Source organism: Mastacembelus armatus, chromosome 4 (genome assembly GCF_900324485.2).
Source record: "Mastacembelus armatus chromosome 4, fMasArm1.2, whole genome shotgun sequence".
In the NCBI taxonomy this organism is placed as follows: Eukaryota; Metazoa; Chordata; class Actinopteri; order Synbranchiformes; family Mastacembelidae; genus Mastacembelus; species Mastacembelus armatus.
Window position 1 is genome coordinate 24,598,226 of NC_046636.1, and position 19,320 is coordinate 24,617,545.

The following is a 19,320-nucleotide window of genomic DNA, read 5'->3' on the forward strand; positions in this document are numbered from 1 at the left end:
CAACAATACATGTATGATGGTATTCATTACTTATTCTGCTAGCATAAATAACAATGAATTAAGGAATTTTAGCTCATCTCATTTTCTTGTGTTTATATTGTGTCATATGGCTTTTTGTTGCAATATGTTATGTCGAGTCAACATGCACCACATCATTTTCTCTATGAACTGATGTATCTTCCAAGCTTTGTTCAAGCTTTGAAATAGAAAGCTAATTAGTGTAGTTCATTAAATTAATGCAGCTGTTTAAAATTGCATAAATCTGGGCAAAAACATAAAATATAAAACATCTGCTCTGACTATTCTGTGCTTTTTGAGATAAGTGATCTTATCAATTTCCACTAAGCCAACATATATTTTTCAGTTTTTGAAGTGAAACTTGCTGAGGAATGGCTAGAGCATGAAAGGCAAACACAATGAACACAATACCACCAGCTCAGATGGTGTCTATAAAAAAAACATTCCCTATTTCTCAGCTTCTCCTGACTAGATTACAGCTTCCAGCAAATCTTTCTCCCATGAGGAGCTTTAGCTACTCAGGTTACTGTTGCACTACACCACACACATTTGTCAGTATATTCTGGATCATCACCAACATAATTTGAAGAACTACAGCAATCGTATCATATCTTTCAGCAAGATATAATAAAAGTACCAATCAAAGAGGATAAGACGACGATATAAAACATTTTCTCAATATCTTGACTGAAGTTTCTGAAACAGTTTTACTATCCAGAAAACATTAAGTAACATCTGTTTCAAATGAAACCACTGAGTATGTCAAGACAAGTAAGGAAATATTGCTCTTCTTAAATAGGTACATGCTGATAAAATCCATTTACCCAGTGAATACATAAGGCCTCTGCTTTAATGTTCTCATCAGATACATGGCCATACACCTCTCTTCTCAAGACAGAACAGAATTTGTCAAGTTCATTGAAAAACCTCCAATTGTGAAATGATTCCCCGCACAATAATATGATAGTTTGCACTTGTATTTACCTGCATCAGTTCTTGTGATAATGAAGCAGTCAAAATTTATAAGATACTTACATTTGAAAGGTTGTCATATAGGAATAGAAGATAAGATGAGACCCACTGATAACACATATGAGAATTATGTATATTAAAAATTTAGATCACTGAAACTGAATGTGAGATCATAATAGTGATTCTGTTTAAAAGCAATACAAATCTGATCACTGTTGTAAAATAATGAGCTATTTCACAAAGTGTCTTAAAAATCATGGCACTTGTCATTGTGCCAGGAGAACCTGTAAAGATAGACGATGTAAGGTCTTTGGTTCAGTACTGAGGTACATCTGTGTAAATCTAATAATCTGGCACTCTAAAACCATAGTGGTATTGCACATTAAAATAATGTGGCTCTTTGTGAAGCCCCTGAAACTGAGGTACGTGAGCTGAGTTGTTTAGGACCATGAGACGCGCTGAGAGAGGACGAGCATGGGAGCAGAGTAGTGGAGCGTCGCTTTCTTCAGCTGCGCGCTGATCCCACTGATGCTGCCGCTCAAGTGTTGCATGCTGAAGAGTCCCGACGCGCTGTGAGAGAGTCCTGCAGCCCCACTGTAAGATGAAGGCTCGGTCTGCGCTTGGAAACGAGGGGAAATGAAGATGAAGCTGAGAGTGGTAATTATAAATCAAACCTGCAGGAAAAATCACTGTAATGCTCCTTTTTGTGGGGTGGGGGGTTAGGCAGTCTATTGTCACCTAATGCACTTTGTGGTGTTTTGATTTTCATTTTTTGTATAGTTGTTTTATAGTCGCTTAAACGTATAATGTTCCTTCTGTAGCCTAAAGGACAGTCATAGAGAAGAGAGCATCCGTCTAAAGTTAGTTATGTTTTCCGCAGGGGAGAAGTGTTTGAATTCAGCAGCCCAATGCTATTATTGCACCGCTCTTCGAAACATGTTGCCCTGTTGACAGAGCACGTTGGGTGCATTTGAGTGTCACAGCTGACATTTCATTTCCAGCCTTGCATGAGGAAAGCGCAGCTGTTATTTGGATGTTGCTTTGAATGCCCGACCTTTCATTAGCAGTGATTATTTTTTTAAAATAAAGATTATTGTCTAGAAGGTTATGTACATTTTTAGACTTTAATTGATTGAATTTTTCTAAATGCTCTGATTTGATTTTTTTTTAAAATCTTATTTGTTTAATTTTTCTCTCCAGTGCCAAGGAGTTAGTGGCATCATCCTCGTCACCATGGTTACCAGCTTTATGTTGGTGTACAACAGCAGCTCTGGTGACAGATCATCTTCCTCTCTGGCATCATCATCATCATCGTCGCCATCATCATCATCATCCCACCGTTTAGATGCTCCAGTGTCCGTCACAGACAAGCCAGAGAGCCCTCAGAGACTCCCAACATCAACACTCACTGGATACACAAGTGTCATGGATCGTAAGGTAAATGTGCAACATCCTTACACAAGACATTTTGTCTTCTTATGCAATTTCAGCTTTTTGTATGTTATTTCATCAGCTGCATGAATGTTTGCATTCCAAAAAAAGCTGGTAATGAGGTGAAAAGAAAGCAGAAGATCTGTATAAAAATGAATGCAAGTTAATATGGGCTGTTTCTAAATTCTCTTCTTTGTTAGGTAAAAGCCAAAAGCTCTTCAACAGACAAAGGAATGATAGATGACAGGAAAGTGACACAATTTAGTGCAAAGGGAAAACATAAAATGACCACAAAAACACAGAGTTACACCTCAGCATGGTTGTACATTTTAACAAAACCAAGTGGCTTCGGTAAGGGACTGGGTTCTGGAGGTATTAGTTCACCTGCATTGTGAAGGAAGTGGAATTACAGGAAAACTTCATGCTCTCCGTACTCTACCATGAGGAATTTAAATTCAATCACGGCATGTAGTAAAAAATATTTGTACTCAGTTTGGCCCCCAAAGCTCTCAAAAAGAGCACTGATTGCTGTGCCACCTTTGTACATATGTAATGCCAACTGCACCTGATCTGTATTCTGCTGTCATCCAAGTAAAGTGCAGACACTGGCATGTAAATGTAGAGTTCAGGAATACATCTAAAATGTCTTTTCTGGTCTTCCAGTTGCAGAGATGTCCTTAGCCTTCTATACAGTTAAATCTGATGTCCACATATTTCAGCAGGATCGAGCCAGTTCCGTTCTTAGTTAGTTCTTATGTTTCATTTTTAAGTTTTAGGTCAGCACACTGTTTTGGTGTTTTGGTGTGGGTTTGAAATTGTCTAGCAATTTCTGTTAATGAAGAATATATTAGTTTATTACAGGTGTGTCATTCCTTGGAAGGCTGTAAAAATACCAAGTAGACACTGAACTCATAAAGTGAGCTTACCATGTTTAAAGTCTTTCTGTAATTTACTTAATTGTTAAATTTATGAATGTTTCCACCATGAAAACTGTAGTAAAAAAGCAGTGAAACAAGGGTGGATTGTTACTATGGAGGCTGTGTTCTTTAGGTCAGTGTTAGTGTAGTGCAGAGGCCTATCATTCAGACCCAGTGCAGACTTACAGACAGCTCATTTAGAATCTGTAGATAGATCATTCAGACAGCGTCATATCTCCCCTCAGTGAGAAAAGTATCCAGCGAGGCACAACAGAATGGACATTGCATTGCCTTGCTCACGCAGCACTGGGCACAAGGGATTTGGAGGAAAAAAAGTGTTGGTTACAGTTCACCTACCACTGCTTAATGGTCAGTGACATGGGAGTGTGAGAGTAATGTTGGATTGGAGAGAGGTTTTGATCCAGCTGAGGCTTGCTGGACTCATCTGTTTCTTGAGTTAGCCAGATTCAGGGCTCCTCTGAGATGTTGTAACCCTCATCAGATCCTTTTAATCTCAATGAAAAAGAAATATTCATCCACAGATCAGATTTTGCAGGGGCTCCTGAGAGAAATGAGAACCAGCTCATATAGTTTGGTGTTTTTCTCAGTCTAGGCATTTCAGAGTCTCTCTTGTCTGTCCACCTCCTCCTGGCTGATGGCTGATTCATGATGGATCCACACTGCGACATTTTCATACTGCTTAGTGTCACTCTGATCCCCCACCCTCTCCATTTGGGGCTTCCAGCTCTGCATGCTGCTGCTGCTGTACCCTCTGACAAAGCCGGGGAATGACTAACCAGAGCAGACCTGCTGTAGGATCTGTTGAGTGGGTGGATCTGTCTGTACAGTTCCCCTCAGGGTCATTTGAGGTCTGCTGCTGCTGCTGGCGGGAATCTTGGCATCAATAATCACACTCATACACACATACACGCACATAAACACACAATCATACAGCAATGGCACACACTCATGCAGACAACCTCATGCAAATGTCCAGACACATTAAAATTTTTATACCCTCATTAGAGCCAGGGATGCTTGAAAATGTGAGCAGAACTCTATCTAATGTGCCTGCTGGACCCTGTTTATGGCCTGTATTAACTTATGTGCTTATCTAGTTTGCATGGGCTGTGACTTCACTAAGGTGGGTGGTGGTCTGTGGCCGCTTTGCTCATTTATGTCTTAACCACAAGGCTGCAAAACACCCAGCACAGGTTAATCAAAGGCCGAATGGCTTTGTTTGGCTGAGGGTTAAAGGCTAAACATACATTTTCCTTCAAGTTGCTTTCCTCCAGGTTTCCTTCAGTGCAAAGTGGTGACATAAAAACAATGGTACTGAAACCCACGAACACATGTACTGTGTGATCAGACTTTGAAGTTGAAATGCACTTTTATGGGGGGGTTTTCTGAGCAGCTGGTTTGGACATTCCATGATCATCATTATCTCTGACTGCTTTCTGCAGTGTCTGCTGGTTTCTGTGAGTTGTCCTCCTCTACTAGGTATTTCTTTGACAAGCTACAATAATTAGAGCTGTAAGGTTGAATAGAAGCTTTCAAACACACACATGCATACACACATGATTTGAGTTTGAACACCTGAACACACTCGCTCCTTTTCTTCTTTCCCTTTGTGATGTTTTGCTGATTCCAGTTAAAGTACTGTTGGCCTTTAAAGAATTGTCAGCAGGATCAATCTATCCCGGGCTTTGTATGCTCTAATCACAAAGCCTGTGTGAGAGCATGGATGTGGATTGTGTGCCTGTGCCAGTTTATGATGTACCTACTTATTATGGGCAGTACCTTCCTGCGCTCTGACAGCCTTTAATGCAGTCAGCGAGAAATAGGTGCCATTAGAAAGTGAGTTATGCAAAAACTTCTCCTTCCTACGCTGACCCCTATTGTAACGTTCAGTTTAAGCTGCCTTATAGTTATGCTATAATACAGAGGCAGCTCATAATGATAGACAATCTCTGAAAAGACAAGAAGAAATAATTAATAAACAGACTGGTGCTGAGCTTACTTAAATGGATCAATTCCCAGGATATGCAAGTTTAATTCCACTCCGCTTAAGGAAACACTCCCGGCAAAACATTGTATTACCAGGTGCAGTCCACAGAGGGATGTGACATAGCCTAATTTGTAGTCATCCTCAACCTTGAAAACACTGCACTTCCTTTTTTTCTCAAAACACCTGTAACTCTGTAGATGGATGAGGTGAATGGTAAGAGCTGACAGGAAGTTGTGAATATCATCTTTTTTCCAGTTATGGTAGAGACCAGCCAAACATTACGTCACATTTCTCATTGCTGCTAACCAGGCCATGTATTTTGAAGAGCACCCTTTCCATTGTCTCTGTCTGAGGCTGAATTGATTAAAAAGAAAGAGAGCGCAGCCTCGATTATCTCGCCTTTATTCCCTCAAATCGAGAACAGAGGAAGTTCAGGGTTGTTACTTGAATGTGTGTCACCAGGAGGAGCTTAATGAGATGTCAACTGTCAGGAGGATTTCTGTGTAATTAATTGGTCTCAGAGAAAAGAAAGCCGTGCCGATTGTTAAAGCCAAACACCACTGAACAGGTGCTACTTAATCCACCGCTGCCATTAACCCGGTTCTGTGCAGAGAATATAGTTACTGTTATGATAATGATCAACATCTAAATATTATATATAATATTCAGTATAGATTGTATGTAAGAAAATACAGGTGAGTCTTTACTGCTTGTATCAAAAGATGTTTGACATTAGATGATGATAATATTCTATATTTTTCTTTCTGACAATAAATTTCTATAAAACAGCAAAGCCAACAATAAACTGCTTCCACTGAGAAGTAACGTCTGTGTGTTCAAACCCTGATAGAGCTTATTCCGCTACTCCTTAGAAACCTATTGTTATCCAAAAACAATTTCAAACCATCAGTGAGGTACATCAGTGCGCTGGCTGATATGGTCCTTTGTTCCTTACATTCAACCTGAGTCTGCATGTTCTGAGTCAATCCCACATCCACACACATCGGAAATGAATACTCTGAAAATAATTCCTAACAATAGTACAGTTCACTCCTCACTAAAAATGTGTGAAACACTACAGACAGCTGTTTTAGGAAATACATTTGAGTTTACTAATAAAGAAAGTGTTCTGTATATTTCAGACCTGTTTTTTTTCCTTTTTTTTGTCCGTGGACACTACACCTATCACCATCACATCACATACTCTAGTATATAAATCAAATTTTAGTATTTATTATTTTTGACCCTACATGTCCATATTCAGTGTTGAACTGATCTCAGTTCATACTGGGTGAGAGGCAGGTTACCCTCTAGACAGGCCACGAGTCTATCACACATCAGATGACACATCAAGGACAGAGAACCATTCACACCTATGGACACCTTAGAGTTACTAAATAACCTGCATGTCTTTGGAGTGTGGGAGGAAGCTGGCGTGACCAGAGAGTATACAAGCTCCATGCAGACTCATGTTTGAATCCAGAACCTTCTTCTGTGAGGTTTTGTGACCACCATGTCAGCTGTCCTACAATGCAAAGGCAAAGAGTAAATATAGTGCCCTATAGAGTAAATAGAGGATGACACAGGCATGTTTTTTCATGAGTATGAAATAACACCAGTCTTATCATGGTTAATTATGAAATGGGATGTTTTTTTCCCTACTCATGACTTCTCTCTGACCTTTAGAAGTCTTTCTACCTTCAGGTCTGTACTCTCTACCCTTCTTAAATTGAAAGGAGTGCAGGAATGAGGCTGGAGAATTGGAGGTATATTGGAGGCTCTGGTGCAATATTAGAAGCTGACTGATGGGGTTTGCGCTGAAAGCAATTATGATCTTGGGTTCTCCTGGGAAGTGTATAAACAGGATCATACTGATGAGTTTGGAGTCCGTGTGTGGGTAGTAATTGACTAGGCTTGGAACCAGAGCCATTCTCCAAACTGCTTCTTCTCCTGCTGCTGCACCTTTTAATGCCATGGCTTTGTGTAATCCAGTCTGCATCACATCAGAGCTCACTGAATTGCCTCATGAGGTTGAACCTATTGCCTTTTTAGATTGTGTTAATCTTGGGAAGCGTATTGCTTATGAGGTCGTGCATTATTGATTAAGGAAGACAGCTCCCTTTGCATGATAAGGTGCTGACTGACTGTGTCTGGGAGTCGGTAAGTGTTAAAGTATTAGATGCTTAACAAATTAAAGGACCACTGTGTTAATTCAAGGCTGATCATTGTTAAAATTCACATGTAATATGCAATAGATTACTCAGAATTTTCTTGTGTTCATTTATTGAATAGTCTGTCGGTTGTATCTTCAGCTGCCTGCCACCTGAAATATTCTCCATCTGATTCTGAAAACCTCTCTCGCTGTGATACAAGGTTTGTAAGTGGCTATTTCCCAACATCATCAAGCTGTCAGAAGCTCAGGGAGTTGGGGCTTGGAGTTTCAGCATCGCTGTCAAGGACACTTTTATTATTTCACAGGCACTTAAAGCTATGACACTGGCTATGCAACCTTCAATTGCCTTTTACTAGTTTAGCACATTCTCAGACTATTAAAATAGTTAAAAGTTGCTCGGTAGTGATGTTTTGGACAGTGCAGAAAGGAAAATGCTCTTTATCTGTTTTATGTAGTAGAAGAAATAGCGAAAAGGGCTGAGATTTTTCCCAGCAATGACAGGGAGGGTGTATTTGTGCAGTGAAGCGTGAAATTTCCTCCAGCCTACCTGTTATTGAGGGTGGGGGTCTGCACACAGAGAGTGCAAACACACTTGTACAGGAAACGGCTTCTTTTGGGCCATGTGACAGGGAATGAAAATACCTGTTTCTCAACACATAAAGACTGTGATTGTGTGTGTGTGTGTGTGTGTATATATATAGACTGGATTACTGGTTGTGGAGCCAGACACTTTTTTTCTATTGCCAGAGAAACGTGATTGTATTATATATCTGGGACCACATCAAACTCTGCACAAAGACTTAAGTGTGTCCATAGACGCTACTCGGCCACACACATACACACATATGGAGTCATATAGATAGTGGGAGAGTATTATAAATATAGCAGTGGGAGCAGCTCAGCCTGTGGTGCCGGTAAAATCACCTGTGTGTATGCCCACACTTACAAACAAACACACACATTCCCGCCTCAAAACCTGATGGAGTGTGAAGCTCAGAGCATAGTTCAGAATGTCAATGTAGCTATATATTAAGGTTGGGAATAATTCATGTGAAGAGTCGCAAGGTTTGTGCAGATGGATCATTCAATCTCAGTCTTGGACACAACAACATGAATACCTGGTCAAACCAACAAACATACGTATATATCTATATATATATATATATATATATATATATCATCTTCCAAGAAAACAGAATTTTCTGTTTGGGAGCCTGTTCTGATATCAAAGTAAATGTTGTTCTAAATAGTCTTATGTTTATAAAAACCCATGAAAATCTTGTAGTCCCACTGTGAAATAGTCTAGTATGAGTCTGGCTCCTTGATTCTGCACTAAAGTTACACTTTATTCTGGTCCTGTTTGGAAGTAGGTGGCAGATTATTTGTGATATTAAAGGTCAGAATGTTGACTTTAATTGGGGGCTGTTTTCAAGTCATTGTGTACATTACCCAATGAATGGAAATCTAATAAGCTTGGAAATAAACTGCCAAATGTAGATGCCTTATATTCACCTTGTTGAAATGGTTGTTGTCTACATGTGCTGTTAGGTATTGTAAGAGGCACTCCTTCCACCGGCATGTTAATCTAAGTAAATGATGACTAAATGCATTTTGGTGATCAGTTGAATTTTCCTCTAGGTCAGGTCATGTGCTTAAAGTGTGTTCAGACAGAAAGGAAAGTGATTTTTTTGGCCTTGTACCACTGGATGAAATTTGGCCAAAGTATCCTTTATGTAAATATCCAGTGTTCCACCTGTGCAGATGTTAGGTGTAATGTAACTACCCTGTGAATGAAGTCCGACCTCATCAGACTATGTTTTTACAGCATTCACTTCTTCAACATTCACTAAGTGACACTTCTATGACTACTGACCTTTGACCTTTCACCTCCACAGCCTCTGAGAATGCACTGCAGGACCTGTTCCCTGGTGACCAGCTCTGGTCAGCTGACCGGGAGCAAGAGGGGTGAAGAAATCGACCGCTCGGAGTGTGTCATTCGTATGAACGATGCTCCCAGCATAGGCTATCAGCAGGATGTGGGCTGGCGCACAAGCCTGCGTGTCATAGCTCATTCCAGCCTGCAGAGAGTGCTGCAGAGCCGACAGGAGCTGTTTAACGTGAGCCAAGACACTGTATTCATCTTCTGGGGACCAAGCAGCTGCATGAGACGAGATGGAAAAGGCCACGTCTACAACAACCTCAGGCTGTTAAACCAGCTGCTGCCCAAACTTAAAATCTACATTATTTCTTGGCTCAAAATGATGAAGTTTGATGAACTATTTAAAAAAGAAACTGGGATTGATAGGTAAATGTTCACAGCATCTGCCCTTTATTTGTGAGCCGTATATATCTCTGTCGGTCATATCTATATTGCAGATAAAATAGCTCCAAAGACTCACAGTATTGTTAATAGGATTTCGATGAAACCCTTTTTGTTGTTACTGCTATGGTTTGATTTGACTTATACCACAGGTTCACTGTTGTCCCACTAATGGCAGACTTATTGCAGTGCATCCTATTATGTAGTGCTACATTTTCAGATCAGATTTTGATTCCATTTGGATTGCATGAAGTACAGGCAAATTTCTTTCTTTTCCAACTGAATATGAAACATTGAACATCATTATGCTACATCATCTCTTTTCATATGTGGTACAGGTACCCCTACACTAGAAAAATGGCTGACTGAATATGAGCTTACAAAATAAGAACCAAACACATAAAGACATTTTAATGATGTGAAACCAGCTATTCATCTAAACTCATTTGCATGTGAAGAGTAAGCCCACAGGATGATAAGAGGATGTTGCATTTAAATGGAGATTCCAGTCACTTCAGCCTTCATGTAAGCATAATCAGTGTTAGAATAATTGCTTATTTCTAATTCATACTTATTGATGATTCCTTTATTATTGTGTACAAATCACAGAAACAAATCTTTCTTTGTTCTGTCATTTTCTGTTTGGATTTTTCTTTAGTTTATCTTGTCTCATCTTATCAGCCCGTTTCGGAAATCGGGTAAGGATTTACTAGAAATAGCAAGCCTCTCTTGTTTTCCAGGAAGACGTCCAACTCCTGGCTGAGTACCGGCTGGTTCACCATGGCCATAGCCTTGGAGCTGTGTGACAGGATCAATGTGTACGGCATGGTGCCCCCTGATTTCTGCAGGTACACATTGATCATTTTTGGATCGAAGTTTTGAAATTGCTCAACAAGATTACTCAAAGTAAAGATGGCCATATATTTTATCAAAAGTGCTTGGTGGATGGTGGAAGAGCTTTGGAAATGCCCTGCTCCATGCTTTTCTATTGTACATATAAATATATATAATATATTATAATAATTATATTATTAAAGTTACAGAGGGGAGGCTTTTCATATAAATTAAATACATAGTTTATCATTTATTAATCAACTTCATACAAAGTGCAGTGAAGGGAGTCAAACCTAAACCTAATCAGTATTTGCAGCACTTTGCCCTTAAACCAGCAGCAGTTCTCTCTGGTTTGACCTGACACAGTTTCTCCTGGTACTTTGCAGCTTCTTGGAGAAGCTGCTGCAGTTCTTCTGTAGATTCAGCCTGTCCCAGTGTTTCTGTCTCCTCATATGATCCCAGACTGACTCCACACTGCCCAGATCAGGGCTTTATGGGGGTCGGACCATCTGCTGCAGGACTCCTGGTTCTTCCTACCTCTGAAAATAGTTCTTTATGAACTCTAGTGGGTTCTTTATGAGTTTGTTGTGCTGCACAACGAGCTGCACAATGAATCAGACACCTGATGGTTTTGTGTGCCTAAAACATCTGGACAGTACTGTACATCAGGTTAAAGCATATTATAAAACCATTGTTTAAGTGATATCTCAGAGTTCAGGGTATGTTACAACAGTCTTGGAACTAATACCAAAGCTTCATTACATTTTTATCAATCACATTTTACATTGAAGGGCAAAATATCATTAAGGTATCTTTGAAAAAGAACTAAAACGTCTGTTTTTATTGTCAGTTACTTAGAAACAGTGTTCACATGATTTGAACTTCCTGAATGTCAAGAGTATTTTGTCCTTGACTTTTTAAGTCCAAGTTATAACCTCAAAATTCCTTTTGAAAGCGTCATATGCCTGAATGTATTGAGATTCAAAAAATTCTCATCAGTTTATCAATAGTGTATTCAACATACTAATTTACTACAAATATAAAAAGACTTTTTAAATGTCATATATTTATGTTAAAGGCCTTTATTTTTGTCCTTAAGAAAATAGATGCAGCAGCTTTGCCACACAACCAAATATCATTAATCAAATACAGAACTGTTGCTTTGCTCGACGTCCAAAATTATAAATCGAAGACACCATTGAAAAGCCTTAAATTTTCAGTTTGTCACTTTCTGTTTTATCAAGAGGGGCAAATAGTGCATGAAGAGGATGGGACGCTCTGTTCTGTTGCAGCTCCACTGTGTGATTTACCGTGTGCTGACAACATGGGAGTATTTTGATGTAAAAACCATGTCGGGTGCATTTTTAATGATACCTTCAGCAGATAATGACAATATCACATTTACTACTTTAAGGGACAAATCCAAAGAGTCTTTTGTTGTCATGTAGTCTGGGTGGTGAAGGATGATGATGATGTTAGTGTTAGTAAAAACATTCATTTTACAATAACAAGAACACATGACACTGAATACAGCTGTTTATTGTGCCTATGTAAAATTCAGGGGAATAATTTAGTTAATATTGTTCTCACATGAATTTACAAGGGCACAAAGGACAGTTTGACACATTCGGATATTCACAGAGAAATAGAGGTCAGATTGAAGAGACTCTCATGTGGTTCAGTTTTCCCCTGATCTTGCTGTGACTGTGCGTGTCAGAGGAATAAGATGGTGTATAACGAACACATATGTGAGCTCAGATTCTTCTGATCTTTCTGTTTTCCTTTGTTCCTCTTTCTATTTCTTCTCCACTGTGACTTGCTTCTGCTCCCTCCGTCTTCTCCTCGCAACTCCTAATTATTCCCACACTATTTCCACATCCCTCCCTCACACTTTGACTTTCATCCCTTTTAATGCTGTGCTCCTCTCTCTTCTGCTCTCCCGTTCTCCTGTGTAGATCCTCCTCCCAGCCTTCTGTGCCATATCATTACTATGAGCCCTCAGGGCCTAAGGAGTGCTCCATGTATCTCTCGCACGAAAGGAGCCGACGAGGAAGCCACCATCGCTTTATCACAGAGAAGATGGTGTTTGCAAACTGGGCTCGAACCCTCAACGTCCACTTTTACCAGCCGGACTGGGAACCTGCTGCTCTCATTCCCAGCATGAATAGCTCATACACTCCATCTCCAGCTGGATCTTGAGACTCACTCCACACACGGTGCCTAGAAGGGTGGGATATGTGTGTTGACAGATTCCAGGTTGCAGATTCCCTCTTTGGCCAATGTGAATGCATGAGACAGCAGCAGAACAGACCAAGCTGCTGTTGTGTCTGTTTGCCGACTGCCTGCGCTGCTTGGCAGAATGGGATCATTGCATAATAGCCACACTAAACCTCAGTAATGTTTTGGAACTGTCACTTTAATAGGATGGATTTCATACTGGAATCAAAACCATGGAGTGTTAAGTGTGTTTCCTTACTCAGTGTAGAGCTGCTTTAATAACACTCACGCTGCCACAGAGGAGACAAATGGTGAGACAGTACAGCATTGCAATAACTGCAGAATGATGGATTAGAACTGAATACAAACTCACTAAGGACACTCAGGTTGTGTCCTCAGCATTATTTCTTAAACTGTGAGGTTTTAATCACTGGAGGGGGAGTTTTTATTCCACAATTAGATACAAATAAGACTGTAGCTATTGTGCTACTTTTACATACGATTTTTAATTTTTATTCAAATGTTTATTCTTCCGTTTAACAGTTCTGTTAAACATCAAGAAAGATGTTACTGTTACATAAATGCAAGATCTATATTTTCTATATTTGGCATTTTTTCTTGGTAATTGCCTGAAACAATAGTCTTGATTAGTCATTTTGTTGCTGATTAATTGATTATTGATCAATTGTTTCAGTTCTGATTTGGCACAAACATACAAGAACACTTAAAATGATCAAGGTCCAGAAACAGTTCAAATAAATGAATGGTCAGAGCATGTGATATATTGATGCTGATGATTGGTAACATGCATGACAGCTGCCAACAAGACCAGAATAAACCAAATTTAAGCTATTTTTAAATTCTAAACACTGTTGTTATACTTTTAGCCAAACAACCAATTGTACAGCAGATTCCTGTCATATTCTAGAAGAAAGCTTGTAAACATCATTTATATCAGCTGTTTTCTTCAAATCATTCTCAGAAACTATTGATCAAATCATCATTCTAACTACTCTTCTAGTCAGAGGCACATTTAGGGTATATTTAAATATATGCATAGAAACAAAGCTCTGCAGTCAGTATGTGTTCATGACACACAAGTCCAGTAAATTTAGTTTTTTTTTAACTGGGCACACTTCAAGTAAATGTGATAGAGTTAAAACTCAAGTGTCAATGTGTCCTCTTAGATTACACCTTGACTTTATGCAGATTAAAATGAAACATAATGACATATTATTTTGCTATCTCGCTCGGAACAGATGGTCCTTCACAAAGTCCCTGGCAGCAACGTGCCCGATACTCTAGGCCATGTTTTGTCCTGTTATTAAAGCCAAATGTCAGAACAAGCCCTCAAAGGCATTTCCCCTACTGAGCAAGTCAGCCACTTGCCATACTGATGTAAATGATTACATGACAGTGTCCTGAGCAGCCTCTTCAATCCTGACAGGCTTGTTTTTAGCACACAGAGGGCAGCTGGTTGTTAGCAAAGGGTTAGACTGTGCTATCCAGCTAACTATTGCAGAACCCAAGATGTAAAGTCTGGCTAAAAAGGTACCGACTGCTGCCTGTTTCTGTGTTCATTCAGGTTTTACCATCAGAGCCTGCACTGGAATCCTAATACTGTAAGGCTCTCAGGTGCTCTGTGAAAAACCATGCAGAGCTGGGGTGTCATGTTAAATGTAAAGACTGCTCCTTAGATCTGCGCCGTGTGCTCTGCACACCAATTACTGGCCCTTCAGGTAGAAAGTTTGGCTGTTAAAGACTTCAAAGAATAAGCTTACCCCAAATGAGCCTCCCATCACTATCTTAAATGCATGCTTGAGGCAGCATCATGCTATTCACTGACCTTGGAAACAAAGACAGAAATGATACAGTGCACTGAACATTAAGGATATTGCAGACATTGTCAGTTTAATTGAAATCTACATATTTAGGCTCTTGATGTGGTAAGAATTTCTCTATTTGTAGATCCAGACAACATATGTTATTTCAGTTGTTATTTTTAGTTAGTGGGTTGTGTTAATTTACCAAAATTTAATTAAAGAAATAGTTTGGCATTTTGGGAAATATGAAGCATATGTGTAAAAATATGAAAATGTCAAACAGCAGAAGGTTTGCTTAGCTAAGCATGAACACTGGGAATAGTAGAAACAGCTACCTGGGCTCTTTCCAACAGTAACAAAATCAGCCAATCAGCACGTCTGAAGCCCACTGATTAACACAAACGTCAACAGTCTAGGTGCTGGATGAACATATTTCCCAAAATATTCATTTAAATTTTTCTGGCTTGATACAATATGCTGTGTGAGCTGTGCAAAGTTTAAAAAATATCCATGATATTAGAGTGTAATTATTCAGAAAACTCACATTTAGATTCAGTAGCAAATGTGGTGTGATTCAATATCTTTCTATACTAAAATAAATAAAACATGTTTTACATTCATATGTTCAATTACATTTTATATTTAACATTTGTCATTAGTGTCAACTTATATTTAACATGAATTTTACCCAATTCCTTTTAGTTCTTTGTTAGTGGTGGACAATATATGAGATATTTCTTTTATACTATAACAAGAACAATCATGTTGTAAGAACAAATAAATCAGTACATAATTTAAAAGAAGCGTTTTTTGAAAATCAGTAACAATCAAAATCTTGTATGTTTCTTTAAAAAAAAATCTTGACTGCATCTTCAAAGTTTTAATTTAAATTAATGAAGATCCACTTTCATTTGGCTGTGACATCTGTGTAAACAGGTGGGATAAAGCAACAGTTTTGTTTCCTCTGCAGTCATTTCCACTGTGACACATATCACACACATTGTAGTCACACACACCTGCTGTTGCATCGGTCATGCCAAACTTACAGATCCGGCCTTTTCATGATAGCTGCTAGATTGTGTCTCACAAACAACACATCACTAAGTCTCATCCTTCTACTTTATACAAATCAAATCTCTTTTAGAGCCAGAATAATTAAAAACAGTTGAATAGTGAAGTGTGTAGTTAGTCTTTACTGACATCTGGTGGCCCGACCTGATCCTAGCATCTCCTCGAAATATTACAAAAAAATATTTCTTCCTCTAATGGCTCATAATATTGTGTTGCTCAGTATTACTGTTTATTGATCTTCACCGAGGGCAAGCTGTGCTTCTCTGCTTCGGATTAGTTGCAGCTGTCTCGCAACACATTGTCATGTTCACATTGAGTTGGGCTCAAGGACTAAAGTTCATTGTTGTGATGAGGAAAACATTTATAGAGAACAAATGTGAATCATAACAACGAGGCAAACTCTTTACCGCATCTGAAAATATGTGACTGTAGCTGACTGTGGCTCCTCATGCTGATGTCAAAAAATGTGTTGAGTGTCATTGCTTTAAAGGTTATGGCCACAAAAAATGGAGTCAAACAATCTCAAAACTCTGTCATCTTTATATTTCAATGACATTATCCAAACAGAATAGGTTCAATTGGCCTATTTTGGGCTGTTTCATGTATTGTCTCAGAATGAAGCACATAAATTGTCTCCATATATGGCAGTTCACTGCGTGGCTTTTATATATCATCTCCCAAAAAAATAAAAAGACATGTGACTAAAAGCAATCCTGAAGTGGATTATTCTTGCTTTACAATAATCAAACATCCCATCTGAGTCCTCACATAACATTAAAGCACATCTTTGTCCCCATTTCCATTTCATAAATATCAGCTCTTCACTTTTTAATTGGATCCATTTCAGTTTTTGGCCTCTGCTACGGTGAGATTGTTTTCATTATCTGCTCTCCTTTAGTCTTCTGCGTGTGCATTAACATTTTCATTATCAAGAGCTGTTAGCTGAGCTAGAAACTTGGCCAACTTAACCATAATAGCTGTTCTCTGAATTCTCATTGCATCATTTGACTTATTATGAACCATTTTACCTGGCTTAAAATTGTGTGTAGTATAAAAGCTATATTTTCATTTATTCAGCATCTTAATGCCCAATAGACACAATTTATTTTGCGCACACAAAGTAATTACAGAGCAATATGTATAAATAGCCATTTGTCAAATATATAAATTGCACTTATTACATTGCAGATTGCACTCACTAGGTATATACAGTACTCTGCAAAGGTTTTAGAAACATCAGTTAACTTCATACAAAGTGCAGTGCAGTACTTTGCAGCACCCGATGGTGTTGTGTGATAAGAATCTAAAACATCTAACCTGCCTAAAACTTTTGCACGGTACAGGATTGGTAAGATTGTAAGATCTTGTACATATTTTCAGCATAAACCCAGCAGATGGAGAAACAATAACAAGGATTAGATTCTTGCCTTGTTCATTGGTAGGTTGAGGTATGTGAACTAATGCATGCTCTGTTTGGTTGAGTGCAGAAGGATATGGTGTTGAAGAATTAACAATATTAGTGTTTTCCTAGAAGATATTAAACATTAAGACAATAGCAGCAGTCATGAGATACACACTGATCCATAAATCTGGACTTTACTGCCTGGTTGTTGTCTTTATTTAAGCTTCAACTCTTCATTAAGGTCTGTTGTTAGTTTCAATCTGACAATGTCTCTGTGACTGAGTGCACACGGTTACAAAACGCTCGTTCTATAGTTTCCCCAAATGTCTGTTTTGATGCTTTGTTAGTTTGTATTCTGGGACACAAGCCAGGAACTGACAGATGCCCTCCAAGCGTCATATGTTACTTTCAGACTTTATTCACTCTCATCAGATCTGTGTCTGAATGAAGTGGAATGTGAGAGACATGGCCAGCAAAAGGTCACAATATGAGGACTCTCACCAAACTTGTGTCCAATTTTCTGAAGATTTTCTTTTTCTCTGGACCGACCACTTTCATCGGGTGTCCTTTCTTGCCGTGATCAACAGCTTTGACACATTTTGCAACTTCCTCCCATGAAACCAACTCTGCTCCAGTAACAATTTCCATAATTAGGGTAAATCTTTTGGTCAGGGTGCCAGAGATGTGAGTGATAGAGCAAAAAATAATAAGAATAATAATGGGAGAGCCGAGATGAGTGAGAACAGTGGAAAAGTACATTTGTTACCTGTGAATCTTGGCTCCGGTGTGTTTTTGTGATTTGCTGAGGAGGAACTGACACTACTGCTGCTGGCAAAAAGCCTGCATTATGGGTTATTTTCCCATCACACTCAATATACTTCCAGCTCCATCTGAACCCACTGAAGCAGGCAGTCTATTACAGCAGCCCCACTTGATGCAGCCAACAAAAGAATGTGATTTTGCTGGGCGATGCTTGCCTTACATTGTGACCAACAGCTCCACTGCCAGCCATTACAGCATACAGCAGATACTGTATGACACCACACTTGAAGGTGTAATGTCACCTGGGAGAAGATTTCATCAGGAGTCACCTTGCTGGATAATTAGAGACCAGTGGGCACCATGAGAAAGCTTAGAAAAAGACTTCATTTCCACATGGAAAGGACATGTTGTTCTGTTTTTACAATGAGAACAGACAAAGTGTAAATTCAATTACAGAAAAAATCTATTCATGTGAATGAAAAAGAAAGAAACATTTTATTTTTTGTCCCTTTTTGTCCCATCTCAGGCTCTTTGAGTGTCTGTCTAGAAGTTTCGATACTTATTTTGAATGCAACTATTCAACTGTTCATATTCTGCTGCAAGGTGATGCAGTAGAATTCATGTCCTTTAAATGGCATGAAAAGCAACGCAGTGGAGGCATTTGGGTTCTCTAGGAGACATTCAGGTTTGCCATTAAAAAAGTGTTGATGAATGGTACTGTACATACCAGTATAACAAGTTTAATGAGATGTCCATTTCAACACACACACTGTAGACAGACCTGTAGCATTTATTCATGGCATTGGTGTTAAGTTCATCCAGAACTACTAATATTTGTTTGATGACAGATGGAGAAATAATGAGACAATTTCAAAAAAGATTCAGCTGCATTTCCAGTAGATAGAACAACACTGACAACTAATGTATTTAATGTATTTTATTGAAAGTATATTTTTCTTGCTGGTTTAAATGACAAAAAAAAGTTGACTCTGACCTCACACTACCCTTTATATATTCCCTCTTAAAGTCAGTGCTACCAGGAACATGTTTAAGGTTGGCCCTGTCATAGACTTGTGATCTGTCCAGGGTGGACCCCACCTCTTGCCCAATGTCAGCTGGGATTAGCTCCAGCACCAGCAGCCCTGGAGAAGCAGTAAATAACGGATGGACATAATGTGCTTTTGTGGTGTTGGACACTGTGAGCTAATTATTATAATTAACTAGTTCCCATTTTTGTCTTTAAAAAACCTTTATAAATTTACATTTTGTACTTTTTCTAAATGTGCCAACTATTTTCTTTTTGTTTTTATGTTTGCACACTCACTTTCCTCAAATTGCCCCTTGAGGGATAAAGAAAGTATTGTGAATCAAA

General features: G+C 38.9%; 1 protein-coding gene across 1 annotated transcript; it reads left to right on the plus strand.

The window, feature by feature from the left end:
- Positions 1-1,632: 1,632 nt before the first annotated feature.
- Positions 1,633-12,872, plus strand: st6galnac5b (ST6 (alpha-N-acetyl-neuraminyl-2,3-beta-galactosyl-1,3)-N-acetylgalactosaminide alpha-2,6-sialyltransferase 5b). Its single transcript, XM_026305211.1, has 6 exons — positions 1,633-1,647; positions 2,191-2,343; positions 2,377-2,427; positions 9,415-9,824; positions 10,580-10,687; positions 12,629-12,872. The coding sequence occupies exons 1-6, from the start codon at positions 1,633-1,635 to the stop codon at positions 12,870-12,872; spliced, it is 981 nt and encodes a 326-aa protein (XP_026160996.1).
- Positions 12,873-19,320: the final 6,448 nt, after the last annotated feature.